At 32.9% G+C, this 19,653-nt stretch overlaps 1 protein-coding gene across 1 annotated transcript in view; it reads left to right on the top strand.

The window, feature by feature from the left end:
* Positions 1-19,653, top strand: part of LOC138141582 (netrin-1-like) — a 227,892-nt gene that overhangs the window by 107,295 nt on the left and 100,944 nt on the right. Inside the window, exon 2 of the mRNA XM_069062318.1 lies at positions 2,274-2,462. Within this exon, the coding sequence (XP_068918419.1) occupies positions 2,274-2,462 (189 nt within the window). The remainder of the gene's footprint in view (positions 1-2,273; positions 2,463-19,653) is intronic.

The following is a 19,653-nucleotide window of genomic DNA, read 5'->3' as shown; positions in this document are numbered from 1 at the left end:
AAGGCTAAACATGTATAATTCAAAGAAAAATCGTTCATAAACTGTTTACATAATTATCTCTTATGTATATTTTTATACCTGGATAAGATGATAAGTGCAAATACGAGAACTAGTGTATCAATAGTTTGCATAATATTAAGTTTTTAATTTTTATTAATTTATTTTTTATTAATTAAAACCTCTTTCTATTCAATTTGTCTGTCTTTTAAAACTTCTTGAATGTTTTGTATGTAAATCTGACATTCACATTTTCAAAGTTGACATAACAATCAAAATTGAGGTTATTAATGCATAAAGGTCGTTTTAGAATGTATGATAGCACGATGACACTAGCGTCCAATAGCATTAGGGTATCCAGAAAGTTCTGAGCGTTTTTTAGAAAAACAGATAAAAATAAATAAATACCTATTACTTAAAAAATTAAACAACAATTAAACTAAATATTCGCCGTTATTGTCAATGACTTCCAACCATCTTTGTCCCAAAAGCTCAATTCCACGACGATAGAAGATGCGCTCTTTCGTCCCGAACGATTCTTATCTTTAAGACCTTCTTCCCCATTTAGAAATTTCGCAAGCCATCGTCGACAAGTAGACTTACCGTCCCCGCACCTTCAATTCTACATATATTTCTTGTGGCTGCTGCCGCTGAATGTCCACATTTAAATTCATATAACATTAAATTACAATTTCGTTCTTTTTCCATGTAGACAATCAATTACCAGAATGTAATCAATTGAAAATTATTTAACTGAGAAACGTCAAATTGTTTATGGACAAGTGTACTTCATATTTTAAAAAACTAGCAAAAATTACCAATTGATTTTACATTTATTTTATATCGTGAAAGAGAATACCACAAAAACGCTCAGAACTTTCTGGACAGCCTAATATTTAACATTACTAGCATGATAAAAGGGTTTTTACTGGCGGACAGAAGGATATGACTGGCGAGTCGTAGACGAGCCTGTCACCTTCTGGAGCCAGTAAAGCTCGTTACCTTGCGTGTATTGTTGAATATTTTATTTGTTCCTCACTTGTAAATAATCATACAAACCATATATTAAAAATTGCGGTATGCACTCATATGAGCACGGGTGTAAAATTAGCCAGTAAAAATTGACGGTAAAATTGCTATGTCAACATCGGCTATTGTTTTGTGTCAAATTGGATTATGTATTTACTGTTCTTGTTAAGTAAAATTTAATGCCAAATTGATTAGTCCTATAATTAGGATAAACACCGATATTGAATACATTCTGCTGACTGCATAATACGCTTCAATAATAATTAACAAATTATCTTCCATTTTGTAACTGTTATTAAATGATTTTTTTTACAATATGAAGTTAAAAGTAAAATTTACCCTCAATTTCATAATCAGCCTAAAGTTACTTTAACATTAAAGTTCACCATTTACCATAGAAACATATTGTTGCAACAATCCATTAAAGTCACGTTAAGATAAAGCCGACTTTAAGTTTATTATGAAACTGGCCCTTATCCCTTTAATTTTTTTTTAAATAACGCTCTTTACTGATAAGTAGTAAATATTTTATTTCCAAATCTAAATCCATTTACATCAAATTTCGATCTTTTTGTGTTTTAAAAGCTATATTGATTATAATTTTGTCCATTTTAGACAGATACACTAAGGGCCAGTTTATAGAAAGATAATTAAATATTTAATTCGAATTAAATTTTAATGCGCGATTAACCCACGAATCCGAAACTTCGATTGGTTCACTCTGATCACGTGTTCAGTTAATCTCGCATTTGATTACGATTAACTTAATTTCGCTTCTGTAAACTGGCCCTAAAGCTTTTAAGAAATAAATACATGAATAAGATATTTCCTAGTACATACCTGCTTAGTTTATGATTCAATAATAATTATATTTTCCATTTTTTTTTCATATACATGTATAATTCAAAGAAAAATCGTTCATAAACTGTTTACATAATTATCTCTTATGTATATTTTTATGCCTGGATAAGATGATTTTGGAAGTGTAAATACGAGAACTAGTGTATTCATAGTCTGCATAATTTGAAATACAATGCGATGTCAGAAACAGAATACCTTGTTTTCCCTGTAGGCTCGAGGGTAACATCCACGAAATGCAGGACTCTAATGAGAAGTGGATTTTGCCTACGGTCCTGCCAGATTCACATGTCGTCATTCATTTTACTTTTTTTGATGTTTTCGATGCATGCAATAACGAAAATTTATGCTTGCGGGGTTCAATTTGTCTGACTTTATTATTGTTTCAGCTTGTGAGTGCAATCAGCACGCCCGCCGATGTCGATTTAATATGGAACTTTATAAATTATCTGGAAGAGTTTCCGGTGGTGTGTGTCTTAAATGTCGCCACTATACCGCGGGGAGGCATTGCCACTATTGCAGAGAAGGATACTACCGAGACCCCACTAAACAAATTACTCATCGCAAGGCCTGTAAACGTAAGTACGTTAACCAAATTATCTGTTCTGCAATGATTTAATGAAAAAATAGCTGTTACAGTGTTACCTAAACTAAGAAGTTTAAAATACACAAATAATTCAAAAATGGAAACAGGATCCTACTTATGATTTATTTAAGCTCAATTTTGGGCAAATCTACAATTTCCATTTACTATAATTTTTATTTATTGTGTTATAACTTATAATCCAACGAAATTTAGCAAACTCTCGTTCTTTTTTGGTATCCCAGACTTATCAAACTTCGGTACATTTGCATGTAGAGACGTATTTACTTTGAACATCCAATAAATAGGCAGTCACCTTTTCAATACCGTCGTCTATCATTAAATCGGTGTGTTCTGAAATAAATATTCATTTGCCTTTCAACTGTTATGACTTATGAGGAATTGTATAAGAAATTATTGTGCGCTTGATTACATTTCCGATATGGCCCAAAGCTGTTTATAATATAACAAAACGCCAAATCTCAATTTTTGCATTATATACAGGGTGTTTCTGAAATACGTGTGTTAATTTTAACCAGTGAAAGAACTCGCCAAAATATGAAACTTTTCTCTATAACATTTTGTAAAATTCGTAAAAGTATTCCAAGATTTTTTGCCCCACAATTTTTAGCAAATGAGTCGTTTTGTGTGATTAACTAGTTTCTATTTTTTGTAACCATGAGAATCTAAATTTTGATTATTTATTTTTTTCTATAACAATGGAACTTTTTAACAAAGCTCTGTTTCTATCACAACAGAAAATTTTCGCCCTTACGCATAGGCGGGTATAGACTTTGATGGTTAATTTATTCCAAATTTTATTCAATTTGTATTGCTTTTTCGTAAAAATGTTATAGAGAAGAGTTCCATGATTTGGCGTGTTCTTCCACTGGTTAAAATTAACACACGTATTTCAGACACATCCTGTATAGCTTAGTAGGTAACTTTTAGATTGGCCGCACACTACTTCGTTAAGGATGAACTGGAGTAACATTGAAAAATGGCGAAAATTGCTCAAAATTGGTACAATAGTCCTTCTATCCATGCTCGTATTTAAATTGATAAAAAACATATTTCAAAATGGCCAATTTTTCTTAAATTTTTCACACAAAGTATCGATATCGTAGAATTTTCTAATGAATTTACAAAAAAAGTTAGTCGAGGATTTGCCAAGTAATTACTAATTATATGTGGAAAAACACGGTTTTTGAGGTTATGTACCTGCATACCGGGTATCAACCACCAAACCTGGGCATAGGCACATTACACATATTAAAATAATATAAAAGTTGCTTGAAATATATTATTGTGTAATGTCATATTGACAGCTATAATTATCATCCGTACAAACAATGCCATCAGGAAACTTTTGATGTAGGTAACGTAGAAAGTAGAAATACTTTTGAAATTTGGGAAAGGGAAGAACGATCACAGAGCAGTATTATGCTCAATTATTGGGCAAATTTGACGAAACAATAATATGTTTCATAGCAACTCATATATTATTTTAATATGTGTAATGTGCGCATGGCCAGGTTTGGTGGTTGATACCCGGTATAATGGACGTCGGTATGCAATATTACACTCATATCGCACGTTTTACTACAGTTACGTTAAGAACTTTAACAGAAATGCAATGAAAATTTAACTCAGTGTGCTTCTGTTTACTTTTACGAACAGTCTTAGTCAAAAGATTGTAAAATCACATGTAAGTAATTATCTAAATATCAAGAAAATAAATACAAAATTTGCTTGCAACTGATTACATTTCGTTTCCAAAAATTAAAAACTTTTTTTTCAAATATTGATTCCACGTAATAAACGTTTTATAGCATTATAAGAATTCCGCAACTTTTTGCTGAGACTGTTACTCCAGTTCATCCTTAAAAACTGTCGGCCGGTCAAAAGTCACTACAGACAGCGCACTGCAGAATTTTGATCGGTTGACAGTTTAGTTGATTGCTTAATAAGTTATTAACAAAAAATAAATTGTCGGCCGATCCAAAAGGCTGTAGTGTGCTGGCCGCACGTCTTAGATCAAAGGCTTATACTGCCTCGACCTTCGTCTCGGCGTAAAAGACCTTTTCATGCACAAAAAACACTCTCTTCGCGCACTTAATATAAAAATAACTATTTTTTTATTTTTATTAAAATAATAAAAGAAATTATGAAATATAATGAATTAATAACAACAATTACATAAACATTTTTGTTTTATAATACAAAAATTTCCGATAATATTGCGGAATCTGGAAAAGTGCCCCGAATGCTTGCAGCGTTTCCACGTTGAATGGCAAGGGAAATCCTCTCGAAAAGGAATTTCTTTGATTTTGAATCGCCTGATTCCGCGATAAGTCGGTTTCCGATGACATTAATGAAATCGATGGCTTCTATGCACCAAGGGCCTAAGGTTTCAAATGCTAAACCTTTAAACACGTAGTTTGACGAAATGATTGAACTATATTTGCTATGTTTGCGTTTGCAAGCCATTTCAGCGGCAGAACCTGCGACTTCAGATGATTTCAAAACGTAACTGTCTGCAAGTGTATCTACAACAGTAACGTCCCAAACCAAAGGTTGACCTTTAATCCACGGTACTAAAGTCATCCCATCTGGGCGTTTTCCGTCATCCCGAGACAGTCCGTTTGGTTCTAAAGTTGAATTCACATGAATTGAAGTTAAAGACCGGTTGATAATGGAATTAATTTCAGTGTGTCTTGAAAATCTACCACTGCTTTTGAAACAACTTAGACCGTGGGTGCCAATTTCGTCAACTTTCGCATTGCATTTGCAAATATGAGGTGTACAAAGATTACAACCCAATCTTAAACCAATACAAACTTGGAAGGAAGTGTTATCTAAAAGAGTACCAATATTAGGAGAAGGTATTGCATGTAACCAAGATCCTGATTCTCTGCATTGCAAAGCCTTAAAACGAGCCAAGTCTCTAGGTGAATTAAAGATTAAGTCATTGGCAATTATTCCTTTGATATTAATATTATCCCAATTCTTCTGAAATTGTGGGATTGTTGGTATTTCTTTCTCATTTGCTACACCCCAGACTGCTAAAGCTTCATCATAATGGTGAATATTAAGCTCATTATCCTTTGAGTTTAGTAATAAAGAAACAAGCTTTTTAACCCCATTAATTGAAGATAGGAAAGCAGGGAGGCAAATATCGGAAATGCGACGAATTCCCAGACCACCAAATCTAATCGGTAAAGTGGACTGACGCCATTGTAAATCAGTTAAACGTAAATTAAGTATTCTCTCTAAACAATACTTTAAAGAAGAATCAATTGAATTAACATAATTAGAAAATTTCCAAAATGGAGTTGTTCTTAATAAAAAATTAAATTTTGGTATAAAAAGACAGTTTTTGATTAAAGTATAAGCCACGTGTCTGTTAAGGAGTTCAGCTTTGTTTAAAAGATTTTCAACAGTAATTATAGTTTTTTCGACGGTGTTTTTGAAACCTTGGTCAAAGATTGGAGAGCCTAAAAGAGATAAACTTTCTCGGTCACAAATTTTAATGCCTGGTGCTAAATTTTGAAATTCCTTTATGACTTTTAAATCTGTGTCTCCAGAACAGCAAAAGATCTCGCATTTGTTAAAGTTTAATTCAAGGCCAATTTCCTGAGATAAATTGATAACTTTCTTAAAGTCTGATAAAACTACTTCCGGGTAATCAGCTAAGGTTCCATCATCTAAATACCATATATTCATTTGAGAATCCAAAGATAAAATAATTGGTTGAATGGCAAGACTAAAAATCATGGGACCGCAGGGATCTCCTTGCTGGGCTCCAACAGAAGAAGAAATTAAATGATTACCGAAAAATAAAGTTGAAGGATTTCTATAGCATTGATAAAGATAAGGGTACAGAAGTGGGGTATGACATTGGACTTCTTTCAGAATACAATCCCGTTCGACTGAGTTAAAGGCATTTTTGAAATCTAATTTAAGAAGAACTTTGACACGGTTTTGATCGTTATTAACAAAGGTTCGTGTGGTATGAATTGCTGCTTCACATCCTAGTTTAGTTGCAACTCCGAGTTGGTGTGGAGATAAATACGAATTTACAATATTTCGACTTTGAAAACAGGCTAGCTTTGAGGTCAATCTTCGCAAACAGTTTCCGATAGCGATCGGTCTAAGTCCTCCATCTTTCTTGTTAAGGGCACATAAAGACGCACCACCAAGGAAGTTGCCCAGATAATAAAAAATTGCACAGTTTGGTTAAAGCTCTTAGTGCCCTCTGACCTGCTTCACCCGCTGACAAAGATATGATATCTTTCAAGTATTGTGGTCTCATGCCATCTAAACCTGGTGAAGAACCGACAGGAAATGAATTGATAGCTTCTCGAACGTTTTGCTCATTGACTATTAAACTAATGTCTCCTGGTTTGGAAGGGTCTGGGAAAAAAAGTTCGCGAGATGGTGAAGAATGTTTTTTTTTAAGTTCTTCGGCAACATCTTCGTTGAATGAAGCTAATGAGTCATCCGAGGACAATAATTTAACAGCTCCTCTGATATCAAAATCGGCTACTTTTGCTTCTACTTTCTTAGCTAATGATAAATTTGTACGTTTCTTAGAACCAGTTCGTATTTGAGGTACTTCAAAATTAGAAAGATTTTCTTTTATATGCTTATTCAACGACTTATCAGATTTCTCTACTACATTGAAAGCTCTATACGAAAAAAGCAAAAGATTCTCAAAGGATGATAATGATTTGGTCGAAAGACAATTATTAATAATGGAACTTAATTTATCCGCAGCTAAATGTCTACAAGCTTTCGGCAATCTTCTAATAGTTGGTAACTGAAGTTTCAAATTAATTAGCAATTTTGTTATTGATTCGGTTGAAGAAGTAGAAGAAGTTGATAGATTATTATCGACATGATACTTATCTACGTGAATTTTCAATCTGTTGTTATCCTTAAATGATTTTCCAGGACATAGAGTACAACGTAATCGTTGAGATCCATCAGGTTGACTATCTTCTGATCCGGATTGTTTCTCATAATCCATGGAAGTAGGTGGAGTTTGATTGATTGTTTCATTTTTCCTTCTTGTTTTATCACTTTTTGAGGAAAATGATTCACACAAAACAGATTGGCCCATTATTCGATGGATTCTTGTTCTATTAATTTTAAGACCCTTTTCATTTTTAAAGTTCCTGTTGCACTCTTCACATTGAAAAACTAATTTATCTTCAGAAATTGTATTGTGACATTTCTTGACATTTCCGAATTTTTGGTCAAGATTTATATTAACGTCGGTTAAATCTTTGTCACTAATTTTCCAGTGGGTAGTTCGTAAACGAAATCTTGAGTCTTGAGGATATTTAAATTCAAAAAAACTATCATTTTCGTCAAGAGAAATATCAGATGATGTTGACATAGGCATGGCATACTTATATAAAAGAAATTAATTAATGAAAGTTGTAAAGTTGGTTATCTGAAAAAATTGTAGTAAGTAATAACACTATGTCGATGTCGATATTCTCTACCTTCTTGTTTACCTGCAATATTTTTGGTAAACATTTGGAAGGGTCGTTTCACTTATTATACCTGAATCTTCATATTGTAGGTAAAAAAAAAACATTTACCAATTGTTCGTGAAGTTTTGCATTTTGTCCTGTGCACTAAGAAGTTACTTGAATATTTACAAGAAAAATATTGATAATCTTCGAGGATTTTAATAGGGCCCATTATGGTCGTATGAATCCAGATATTGCCAGTAATCGGCTGGCTTAGAAACCACTGGAGATTATATTCTTGGAAGAACCTGCAAATACCTACGATAAAAGATATTTTATGTCGACTCGAAAAATTAAAATTTAATTAATTACCTGAATCACTGCAATGGTGTATTGACAACGAAGAAAAAGCAAAACAAAAATTGGAAGAAATAACGGGTCTATGTTCGTGCGGTTTATTTGTAGACATTGAGAAAACATTTTTGGGGGCATCACCAGATGGATTGGTTGATTTGGACTTAATTGTTGAAATCAAATGTCCATTTGCTGCTCGAAAGACCGACATCAAAACGGCAATAGAATTTTTTTTTAAATATTTGGAAATGAATCCCAGGGAAGATAATAAAATATTATTAAAAGAAAATGACAATTATATATACCAGGTTCAAGGTCAACTGCTTATGAGCAATCTCCAAAAATGTTATTTTATTGTACCTACACAATGTGACTTAAAATATGTATTGTGTTATTGAAGAAGATGATTCTAAATATGTACTGGTACGATAAAATGATAGATACTTTAGAAATACGAGTATGTTACATATTTGAATGGAATGTTGCCCGAAATAACTGACTCGAGAAGTAGCCGAAATTTACCTATAAGAAGCATCTTAAAAAAAGACTTATAAATTATAAATCATAACCATGTACTTATCTATACCTACCTATAAAACAAGTTAATTTTCTGATCAATCAACCACTCAATCATAATTAATAAAGTTTTTATTTCATAACAGCAAGAACCAACACAAATGTCGTAAATAATACCTGATTTCGATGGTTCCAAACGTTTGCAGCTTGATAGTCCGTACTGGAAATTTTATAATGAGTACCAGGAATTTTGACTCTTTCGATAACAAATGGATTATTGGATTTTCCCGGTCCTTCTAGGTATACTTACCTAGGACCACTAATCATCCCCAAGTAACTGTACGGTACGGTAATAACGGTGAGAAGAGGTAGGTTTAAAATTAAAAAAAAAAAAAATAACAGTACCTAGCTACAGTCGCGAGCAATAAATTTTGATCGTCAAGGTCATTCTTTGACGCAATCGAAAATGATCCATTGTAAAACAGTCGTAAATATCATCACGTTGTATGACATTAATTGTAATTTTTTCTCATTTTTTTGACACTTTGTTGACATGAGCAAAATCAGGCAGGGAAAAATTTTTAATGTGTGACAATCTAACCAAATTTTGAAATGACATTGACGACCAAAATTTATTGCTCGCGACAGTACATTCCTATCTACCTCAAAGTGAAAGTAACAAAACTGAATGAATTTTGGGAGTTCATATTATTGGACCATTTTAATTTATTATAATATAACAGTGTTTTTCTTTTGGTTTTCCTTTTTTGTCAATGGTATTTCACTATTCTCAAAACTATTTCATATTTACCTCACTTTGACATTTAATAGAGATAGGAAATAGTTTTGAGAAATAGTGAAATACAGTTGGTACAATTTGGTTTTGTCCATTTGTCAGTTAATTGTCTACTTGACAATACCTATCAAATAATTTCTAGAATTGTCATTGAATTTTGATTATAATTCTAACATTCTAACATCTCTCTCGCAAGGTTTCACACCATAAAAATGTGCCAATTTTAGTTTAGTTTCCGGTTTTTTTTTGCAACCAACTACAGTTGACAAAAGAGGAAAATCAAAAGAAAAACAGTGTAATAATTTTATAAATATTATTATTCGACGGATTTGGAGACCGATTAGGTTACTATTTAGCGGCTTTTGGTAAAAAGTTTGAGGCGTTTGAGCATTTAAAATACTAAAATATTTGTCAACCTCTTTACTTTAAAATTTATAATTTAGATTATAAATGTTTCATCAAATAAAATTGTTCATTGATAAAAAGATTCACTGTATATTTCTCGCACAAAAACATGTTCATTCATTCTTTCATCAAAAATGGCCGGTCTCTGGTTTATGACTTATGATATTTAGGACCGTTTTACAATGGAGCATTTTTCATTGCGCCAAAGCATGATTTTGACGACCAGTTTTTTTTATGGCGACAGTACGTATATGTCTCCTATTGAAAATAATAGTAGATTATATCGTAAAGAGTAGAAGTGAGTCTTTTTGTGCTAAGCCCAGAGATTAAAGACCTTGACGAAGTCGAGATCGAACCTGGGCGAAGCACAAAAAGACCTACTCTGAATGATATACCGGGTGCCCCAAAATTCGCGGAAAAGCTTAGCAGTATGTTGTTAAGTATAATATCAGGTAAAAATGTTAAAAAAATTAATCTTCTTTTTTGTAGAAGATATGGACCTATTTGTTACACTAAATGTGGCAACATATAAAAATATTCTGTGTATCCCTCTAGTCTGCAAAAAATATTTCATTTTTGTTGTATTCATGGATATAAAAAAGAAGAATCAAAGCCATGTTGCCATACGTTATTTGAGGTAAAACCGACATAAAATCACTTCTTGGAAATGCTGGAAATAATGAAATAAATATGTAATTGCAAACCTGACCATAATCATTCAGAATTATTATACAATGTCATTATAAATTATTGTAGTCCAAGTTGGCGTAAAAACAGAATGTAAAATTTACGGTTGCCGCCCCATATAAAAAAATGATGAATAAATGAGTACACATCGTTCACACACAGGAGCAGTGACGGCTCGTTAGGGGCGGCAGAGTCGGCCGGGCCGTACCACACCAAATTACTAATTTTATTTTCATATTTTCTGATAAAAAAATGTTTACGTTATTTTTCTTCAAACCCAAATAACAACTTAAATTACAATTTACATTTCTGTTTTGATTTTGAACGACTTGTTATTCCTTTGACATATGAATGTAAAACTGGCTTTATGGTCAACTAACCTCATTTTTTATTTTTTCCTTTCTTGTCATGTCACCAGTGACAGATTAGTCAATGATAGATTAACACAAAAATTTTGGTGTGCCTATGTCGGCTCACGCATGGTGAATGTGGATGAATCTTAATCGTTTCGTCTTTGCCTTCGTAATTGCGAAAGTCGCTGCAGCCCCTAGGCTATCGAGTGATGTAGAATGTAGATACGTACATATCTAGTTCTTAGAGGTTTAGCATCAACACAAAATCAGGAATGTCTTCATCATCGATGAAACCAAATTTAGTTCTGTTTACGTCAAGACAGAACGACCCAACAGGTTGTATTTTGGTACGCAAATATAAAAAAATTCAAAGTAGAGATCAATCCACAATACTAACAAATTATAACATTTATTTATTAAACTTAAAATTAAAAGTTTAAAATTAAAAAAACTTGTACAACCAAGAGCAATCTATTCCTCATGGACAGGCACAGATTTCGGTGCCTCGTTCTGTTCCACGGAAGACACTCGCCTTCTTCCAGAACCTGGACGCCGGACCACCGTCCCAGTGTGTTGCCACTTCCGCATAATGGCATGGATAGTGCCCTTCGATAACCCTAACTTCGTCGAATACGACATACCCCTCTGGTGAAGGATTACTCTTTTGGCTTTCGTAAATTCAGATACGGCTGGCATTGTATCACTAAATTATTATTATAATCTTGATAGACGTTTACTTCAAACCGTCAATTTTTCGATTTAATTTATAAACGTCATAATAACAGTAAAGGGCAGCTTACAATGACATTTTTTGATATGCCAAAATTTGATCGTTCAAAATTTTTTGTCCGCCATAGTACTGTGTACCGTATGTTCTGTAAATACACATATTAGTACTATGGCGGACAATAAATTTAGGCCGGCAAATTTCTGACATTTCAAAAAAGTCAATGCAAGCGACCATTTATTGTCATTATGACTGATGCGTCAGTTTGTCAAACTGAAAGTTTTCCAGCTGTTTAGCGTTTCCTTCGCCGTTTTCGTAACTTACAGATCATGACGCACTAGCATAACTGATTTGTAGTAGCACTTCTCTCTGGTGCACGCTTCTTTTCCCAATTTTAATTTTGATTATCGCTGTCACGATGACAAGAATGACAAAAATCGAAAATGAGGTTAGTTGAACATAATGCCAGCTTCACATTTTGATGTCAAGCCAATGACAGGCCGGCCTAAATTTATTGTCCGCCATAGTACCTATAAATACCTAAACGCATCCAGGATAGTTTTGATAAAAAAAATGTGTGTGTAAATAAAAATCCACTTAATAAACGCAAAATTCTTCTAAAAATAAATTATGATGTCTGTTCGTCTTCATCGTTTTTTTTAATTGCATCAGTAAAGACCAATTTAAATTACATATTGAAGTTAAAGTTATTTTTTCACCATTACAAAAATTAAATGCATATGAACATTTACAAAACTACGACAATAATTGACAAAGCCATTCCTAGGCTCCTGCGGCAAGTGTTTATTAAATAATAAATACATTTACGATGTATTTGAGAAATATTTTTAAACGCATTTGAAGAAATCAGTCGCTCAAGGAAGGGTCGGCCAGTGACGGATTTGCCGAGTGCAACACAGACTGCTGTTTTGAAACGATGAATACATTCAGAACTACGTCCAGCTGTCTCGTCTCACCTACCTTAGATTTTTTCGCCTGATGACCAACAGACTTTTTTTCAAAAAAGGTACCAATTTCAGAAACTTCGTAACACCAATTCCATCCCGTATGTTCAGCATGAGCTTCAACACTGAATATGTGCTCCATAAAGTTGAACTTTTCACAGTTTTTGATTTTTCCATTAAATAAGCCAAAACAACATTCTCCGACACCGTTTTCACATTATTTTTATTACACCGCTCTTTAAAGTCATTGTAACACTTATCGTACTGCCGTTTGGACTTTTCTGGTATTAAATTGGACACTGCACAATCTGCAATATTTTTTAACTCCGGGGAAGTAGACGGAACAAAAACGTTGTAATTTTCTTGCGACATTTTTCCAATTTTTCTCAAAATGAATTCTTTTATTTATGTCGTTTCCATAGCGACATGGCGATATGTAGGCCGACTTAATTTTTATTGACAGTGAAGGAAATTTTACTTGTTCATTTTATAATTACAAATTTTTGGGTTGCACACAAAATGTTGTGTACACCTTGGCTACGAAATCCTTTGACGACCTCGAGATTGTCTTGTCTCGGCCGCAAAACGGCCTTGACGACAATTTTTCTCTCGGTTCGTCAAAGTAGGATTTCCCAGCCTTGCTATACAAATAACTATTTCCTTACACGGCATGTTTTTGATCTCGGCTATCGCCTCGATAAAAAATCCCACGTTTAATACGAAAAAACTACATTTCCTAACTTATTGCACAAATAGCTATTAAGGAACGAAAAAATTCAGCTTAACAAGGGAATTTTCTTTTTAAATTCAGTCCCAAAAAACGTAGGAAATGTATCGTAGTTAATTAAATGAAATATTTATAATGAAATTGCAAAGTTAATTATGATTTTTTTTGTATTCCGATGCCTACAGTCCATTTTTTGAAAAACAATTGTCAATGTCAAAATTCCCTCAAAGACTAGGCTGTACCACCCTAAAACATTTCGTTTCGGAACATCTCTATCGTAAAATCTCCCTAGATCAGGTTTGGGGTTATTTCAATAATTTTCAAAAGTAAAAAGAGTTTTAGGTGTAAGCAAATTTTATATCCAAAGACAAGAAATAAAGACGATAATGAATTAATAACACTGAAAAATACAACGGAAAATATTCAGTAGCGCAAGCGCCTTTACATCAAAAACTTAATAACCATCAAATAACTAGTGACTCATACCAACATAACAACAGTTTGACAATGGTTTTAAAGAAGAAATGAACTTTACACCAGCAACTTATGTTTTCAACGATTACTATGAGAATTCAACGCACGTGTCAAAGAACCAATGAACCTAAGAACTGGACTGAACAACCGGCCAATTACTAGCCAGCTTTTTTGATTATTCTGTAGGTGCAAAATAAATAGGCGATTATTCTGCATCTAATCTTTCATTGTCACCAAATCAACAATCTCACCTTTGACATTTTAAATTTGTCATTAAAAAAGTTGCAACAAAAATTCAAACAAATAGATGGGGGTCTACATCAGTGGCAGAAATTATTAATACGTAATGTTATAAATACCGTTTCGTAAATGTCTGTGGTTTTGGTTTGTTAAATTCTCATGTAAAATACAGGATTATTCTAAATGGTTGTAGTCGAAGTAGGCCATGCCCATGTTATTACATTTTTGCCGCTTTCATGTGAACTGTCAGTTTTGTCGCTGTTACTGTCATTTTTTAGGTGAAAAGTGCGGTGATGAGATTTTAATTTATTTTTGTTAAATTAACGATTGAATCCAGAAATATTGAGTTGTTTTGCACCCAATTTAACTCCCGTGTGTGAACGGTGTGTACTCACTTATTCACATCATTTTGATGTTTTTTTTATGTGGAGCGGCAACAATAAATTTTACATTCAGTTTTCACGCCTACTTCGACTACAGTCATTTAGAATAACCCTGTACAACTCTTGACATGGACATGAGTACGGATTATATTTCTCCTGAATTTTAACTCGTTGCTATGATATTCGAAAATTATAGCAACTCGTAAAATTCAGTTGAAATATATTCGGCAATGTCCATTTCACTCGTTATGTCACTACTGAAAAGTCGCATTTTTCACATGGTTTGCATGACGACAAAATTGACAATTGCTCGCAGCGTGTAGAAATTGAATGGGAAGTTAAGTGACAAATTAATCTAAATTGCCATTGTCAATTGTTAAAGTCGATCTGACTTTACTTTATCAAACATACACATAATCGTAAAAAAATATAGTGAGATCTTTTATTTCCTTTTGAAATTCTCAGACAAATCATCTTTTTTTTAATATACCTACATAGGTACAGTTGGTTGCAAAAAAACGGGAAGTGTCAAAATAAAATCGATACATTTTTATAGTGCGAAACCTTCTTACGAAAAATAGGTTAGAATTAACGTCAAAATTCAATGACAATTTTTTAAATTATTTGGTAAGTATTGTCAAGTAGACAATTAATTGACAAATGGACAAAATCAAATTTACATCAGGAAAATTTTAGTTTCCCGTTTTTTTGCAACCAACTGTACATCTTTTTAGGTCATTGTGATTTTGTAATATGAAGTTACAAGAGGAATATCCATACATCACTTTATCTACTATCAATTATTATCTTAAGAAATAATATTACACAAACCAAAATATTGTAACTTTACTACAAGCGAAATTATGAAAAGTACAAAAAAATGTCACTCAACCATACTAATGCGATAAAATATATCGTTATGATATTCAAATGGATGTCGTGAAGTTTGACATTGCGATTGTAGCAGATACTACTTGATACTACTTGACCTATAAGTTATCCTTAAATGACAGCAGAGAATTTTTAACTACCCTATAAGTTATTTGGTGAATAACGTCAAACTATAATAGAATCTTGTGGTTAGTTTTGAATGTATAGTCGTTGTCAATGACATCCGTGCTGTCAGTGTTATTTTTAATATATTGGTGCAGATTGAAATCACAAATTCATAACTACTATGTTCAGAGTATGTATGTATAAGCAAATCCTAGTTAAAAAAAAATTGAGGTTATGGTAAAAGAAAATTTGTATTTCGTGAAACATCGACAACAAACAAGAACCCAATTTTCAACATGGTATAAAACATGGTTAAACTAAGTCATCCTCGGAATCCGAATCAGACTACATATTTTCTTTGATTTGTCGAAAATGATAGATAATAATTTGAATTTATCAATTTGCCGCGTCACTAAAAATCGTTGTCAAAGTTGACGTTTAGTGACGTGTCGGAATCGTGCCATAAAACTTTTAGTGCACGCTTTTATGGCACAGAACTGTCAGAATAGAACAATACAATTTGTTGGAAACACTGTTTAGAAGTAGGTTGCTAAACGACGTGGTTCTCAAACGACTTTGGTTATTCATAAAATATTAAATCAATACCTAATAATTATTTTATACAAATTTATGTTGAAACCGGTGCGATGATCTCACGATCATAGATAAAATGTTGTAAGACATACGTTTAAAAAGTTCCTTTGTTGCACTCACATCCTTTAAAATACTCCCTCGTACCTCGGTCGAATTTTAAACCCGTTCGTGCAATAAAGGATAACTTTTTACACTTATATCTTAAATAACTATTAATGGAGCAAATAATTTAGAATATTTGCAGCAGAGAATTCTCGCTGAAATGGAACAAATCAGCCCTGAATATATTGAGCTCAGTGTACAATGTTGACACTCGTGTCGTTGAGTGCCCAATGCTTGGCGTTAAATTTTATTGTTTACCTAGATGTTTATTTGTTCTTGTTTGAGCTTAATTAAAATTTTTACAGTAAAAATTAAATTACATTTTTGAAGTAGAACTTGTATTTTGTCAAAAAAATTGTTATATAAGGTAACAAATTTTTTCGTTCGTCGTTTAGCTAGTACATACATAGGAAGGTCTATGAGAAAGAGAAGAAAAAAGTGGGGGTTGTCATTTAAAAAAAATGGTCATGACGTCATTGCGCAAAAACCAATGACGTTATTTAAACAAATTGCACGTCACATGATGGCATTTTTCGAAATAAAATCGACCTATCCTAGCGATTTTCTTAAAAATATCAGATAACGCTATTATGAATTTTGTTCCTTACTTTATCTCCATACTGTATACCAGCACTCAAACCAGTAAGTAGGTAAATAATAATAAACGTAAACAGTTTTTGCGCGCTATCGTGTTGTTATAGCTACTTAAAATTGTTGTTGACACAATCTGACAGTTCAACGTAACAACCCTAATGCTGTAAGTAAATAACGACACCCATACCTACTGAGGTAAGTCATTAATGACATCAATGTCTTCAAAATATTCCTGTCAAGTTGAAAACTCTTTCTCGATTCTGTTATAATGCACTTCATAACCTTATATCCCAATATACTATTAACGAAAATCGCAATCCTGAAACTACTATCCAATCAGAAAGCTACGTTTATTGTTATTACCATGGATACATAAAATATTTCCGGAAATATTTTTGACAACTCTAGGTGGAAAGAAAAATATTTCCAGTATAACAAAAACTGCAACATTTTTATTCAAATTACTACATTTTTATAAATAAAAGTTCAATTTGTTGAGGAGTTAAAATTCTACAGTCTTGGTATGTATTTTTTAAAAACTTTAGATACATTTTTTGTCATTCACTGATGGTTAATGTATTCATCCGATTTTCTTGCCGAATATCCCTCTGCATAGATGCATATCCTGAAAATTTTATTTTCGTGCATTGCTGACAAAGTAATCGCCCTCGTCTTCGACTCGGGCGATTAATAACTTTATCTTACAGGTTGAGTTTTTGAGCTACCTTAGACCATTGTTTTCGGTGATAGAAATCAAATATTATTCACAAGTGAGATAAAGTACTCACAAGTGAGTAAATTTGACAGTTGTCAGTTTTAATTAAAATTTGTAATTTTGTATTGAAAATACTATTTTGTTACAGAATATTATTTATTCAAAATTTTTACAAACTAGTTGAACACTTTAAACAATTACAAAATCTCTAATTCTTATTAATGGTAACATTAATAGTACAGTTCGTGTTGTTGAAGTAGATTCTTTATCAGCATTGAAACCTGCTTCCTTGTTCTGTTCCACAATCGTGATTTCATGGTTTACTATACTTGTAGAACTGCTACTCTCATTTCCAAGAATTTTTTTCGCAATACCAATTTTATTTTGTAGAGAATCCTCCACATATCCCTCAACGACAGTGTCACTCTTCCAGCCACCGAAACGCTTCAGAGTTCTCACATTGGCACCACAGTCAGACAACAAAGTAGCAGCCGATCTGCGAAATGCGTGTCCGGTATACATTTTGGCGTTCTCTAACTTCAAAAATGTTGCTATCAATTCTGGCATCTTTCCGAAACTGTTAATGCCAACGGGTTGCACCGTACATTTTCCACTTCGATAACAAAGAAATAGTCTCATTGTACTCAATTTCTTTGGGCGCAAATTAATATATTTGCGATATAAATTAATAGGATTAATTCCAAATCCAGTAGACAACATTGTGAAAGACCTTTTCTTATGGGTCTTTGTGAAAGGAATATGGATCAGGAGGAGATCGCCTTTGTCTTCTATGTCAGTGATACACATTTTTACTAATTCATCGCATCTACAGCCACCAGCAATTACGACAACAGCCACAAGCTAAACAAATTATGCCAAAATTTAATACCTCGTTGACATACGTCAAATGTATACGTACTTTGATTAATAAAAACGTGTCATCGGGCGCGTTAAGAAGGAACTTGTCGATTTCATCCCTTGAGAAAATCAATGATTTTTTTGCTTCGTAACCAACATGTTGTTGTTTCAAAAAGGCGGTTAATTTGTTGTACTTCCTATGTCCACATTCTCATGCACATTTAGCGCAGCTTTCAGCATTGAATACTGCGCCCAAAGAGATGACGACTTGTATTTTCGTGACTATGTATTTATTAAATACCACATGTATTAATACATAAGGTAGATAGGTACTACATAACTTACCTTTTGAACAAAATATGCCAATAAAATATCTTCCGTGTTAGCTGCCAAACAATTATCTGCCTTCCACTTTACGAACAGATTATACTCTTTTTCGTATATATGTTTTGACTTTACCGGAAGCAAACTGGAAACGGCAACTTCCACGTCTAATTGGATATTTTCCGGTAAAACATCCATTTTTATAATAACGTTTTACAAATTGTGAAAAAAACAACGACATTGTTTATTTCATAACTATGACAATCATTGGTAACTGCGAAAACTGATACATATACATACAAGCATACTATTATATTTTTATAGGTGAATATTTTAATTGAATGATGCATTTCTATCACTTATAATATAATATACTATTGTCAGCAAAGCACTCAAAAAAATGTTCGGATAGAATCTATGCATCGAGATATTATAAGTGAAAAAATTTCAGAGCAGGACACAGAGTGGAAGCATGAGACATTAAAAATGAATAGTGCTAAAAAGCAAACCCTGTCAGCTCACGTCTGGAGCCCGGTCTTGTAATTAAAAAAAAAACGCACAACGGGACAAATATGATCACTGTTTCCATTCTGTGTCTATGCCGTACTTGCCAACATTTTAAATTGGTCAATTTAAATTAAAATTGGATTTATCAACTTACGGTAAAAGTCTCCCCAACATTCGGTAAACTGGTATCTTCCCCAAATTTTGACCATTTACTTCCCAAATTTTTTAAAACACCAATGAACACTTTGTTTTGTCTCTAAACTGAGGGATTTTCTTTTTATAACTCTACCTGTGGTCTCCATGATATCGCTACTTAATCCGTATTTTTGCAATAATAACTATCGCGCGATACATAGAATTTGTTATTAAATTTGGCGCAGGAACTG

Source organism: Tenebrio molitor, chromosome 1 (assembly GCF_963966145.1).
Source record: "Tenebrio molitor chromosome 1, icTenMoli1.1, whole genome shotgun sequence".
Lineage (NCBI taxonomy): Eukaryota > Metazoa > Arthropoda > Insecta > Coleoptera > Tenebrionidae > Tenebrio > Tenebrio molitor.
Note: the sequence above shows the minus strand (reverse complement) of the source record. Positions and strands in the feature narration are given on the sequence as shown.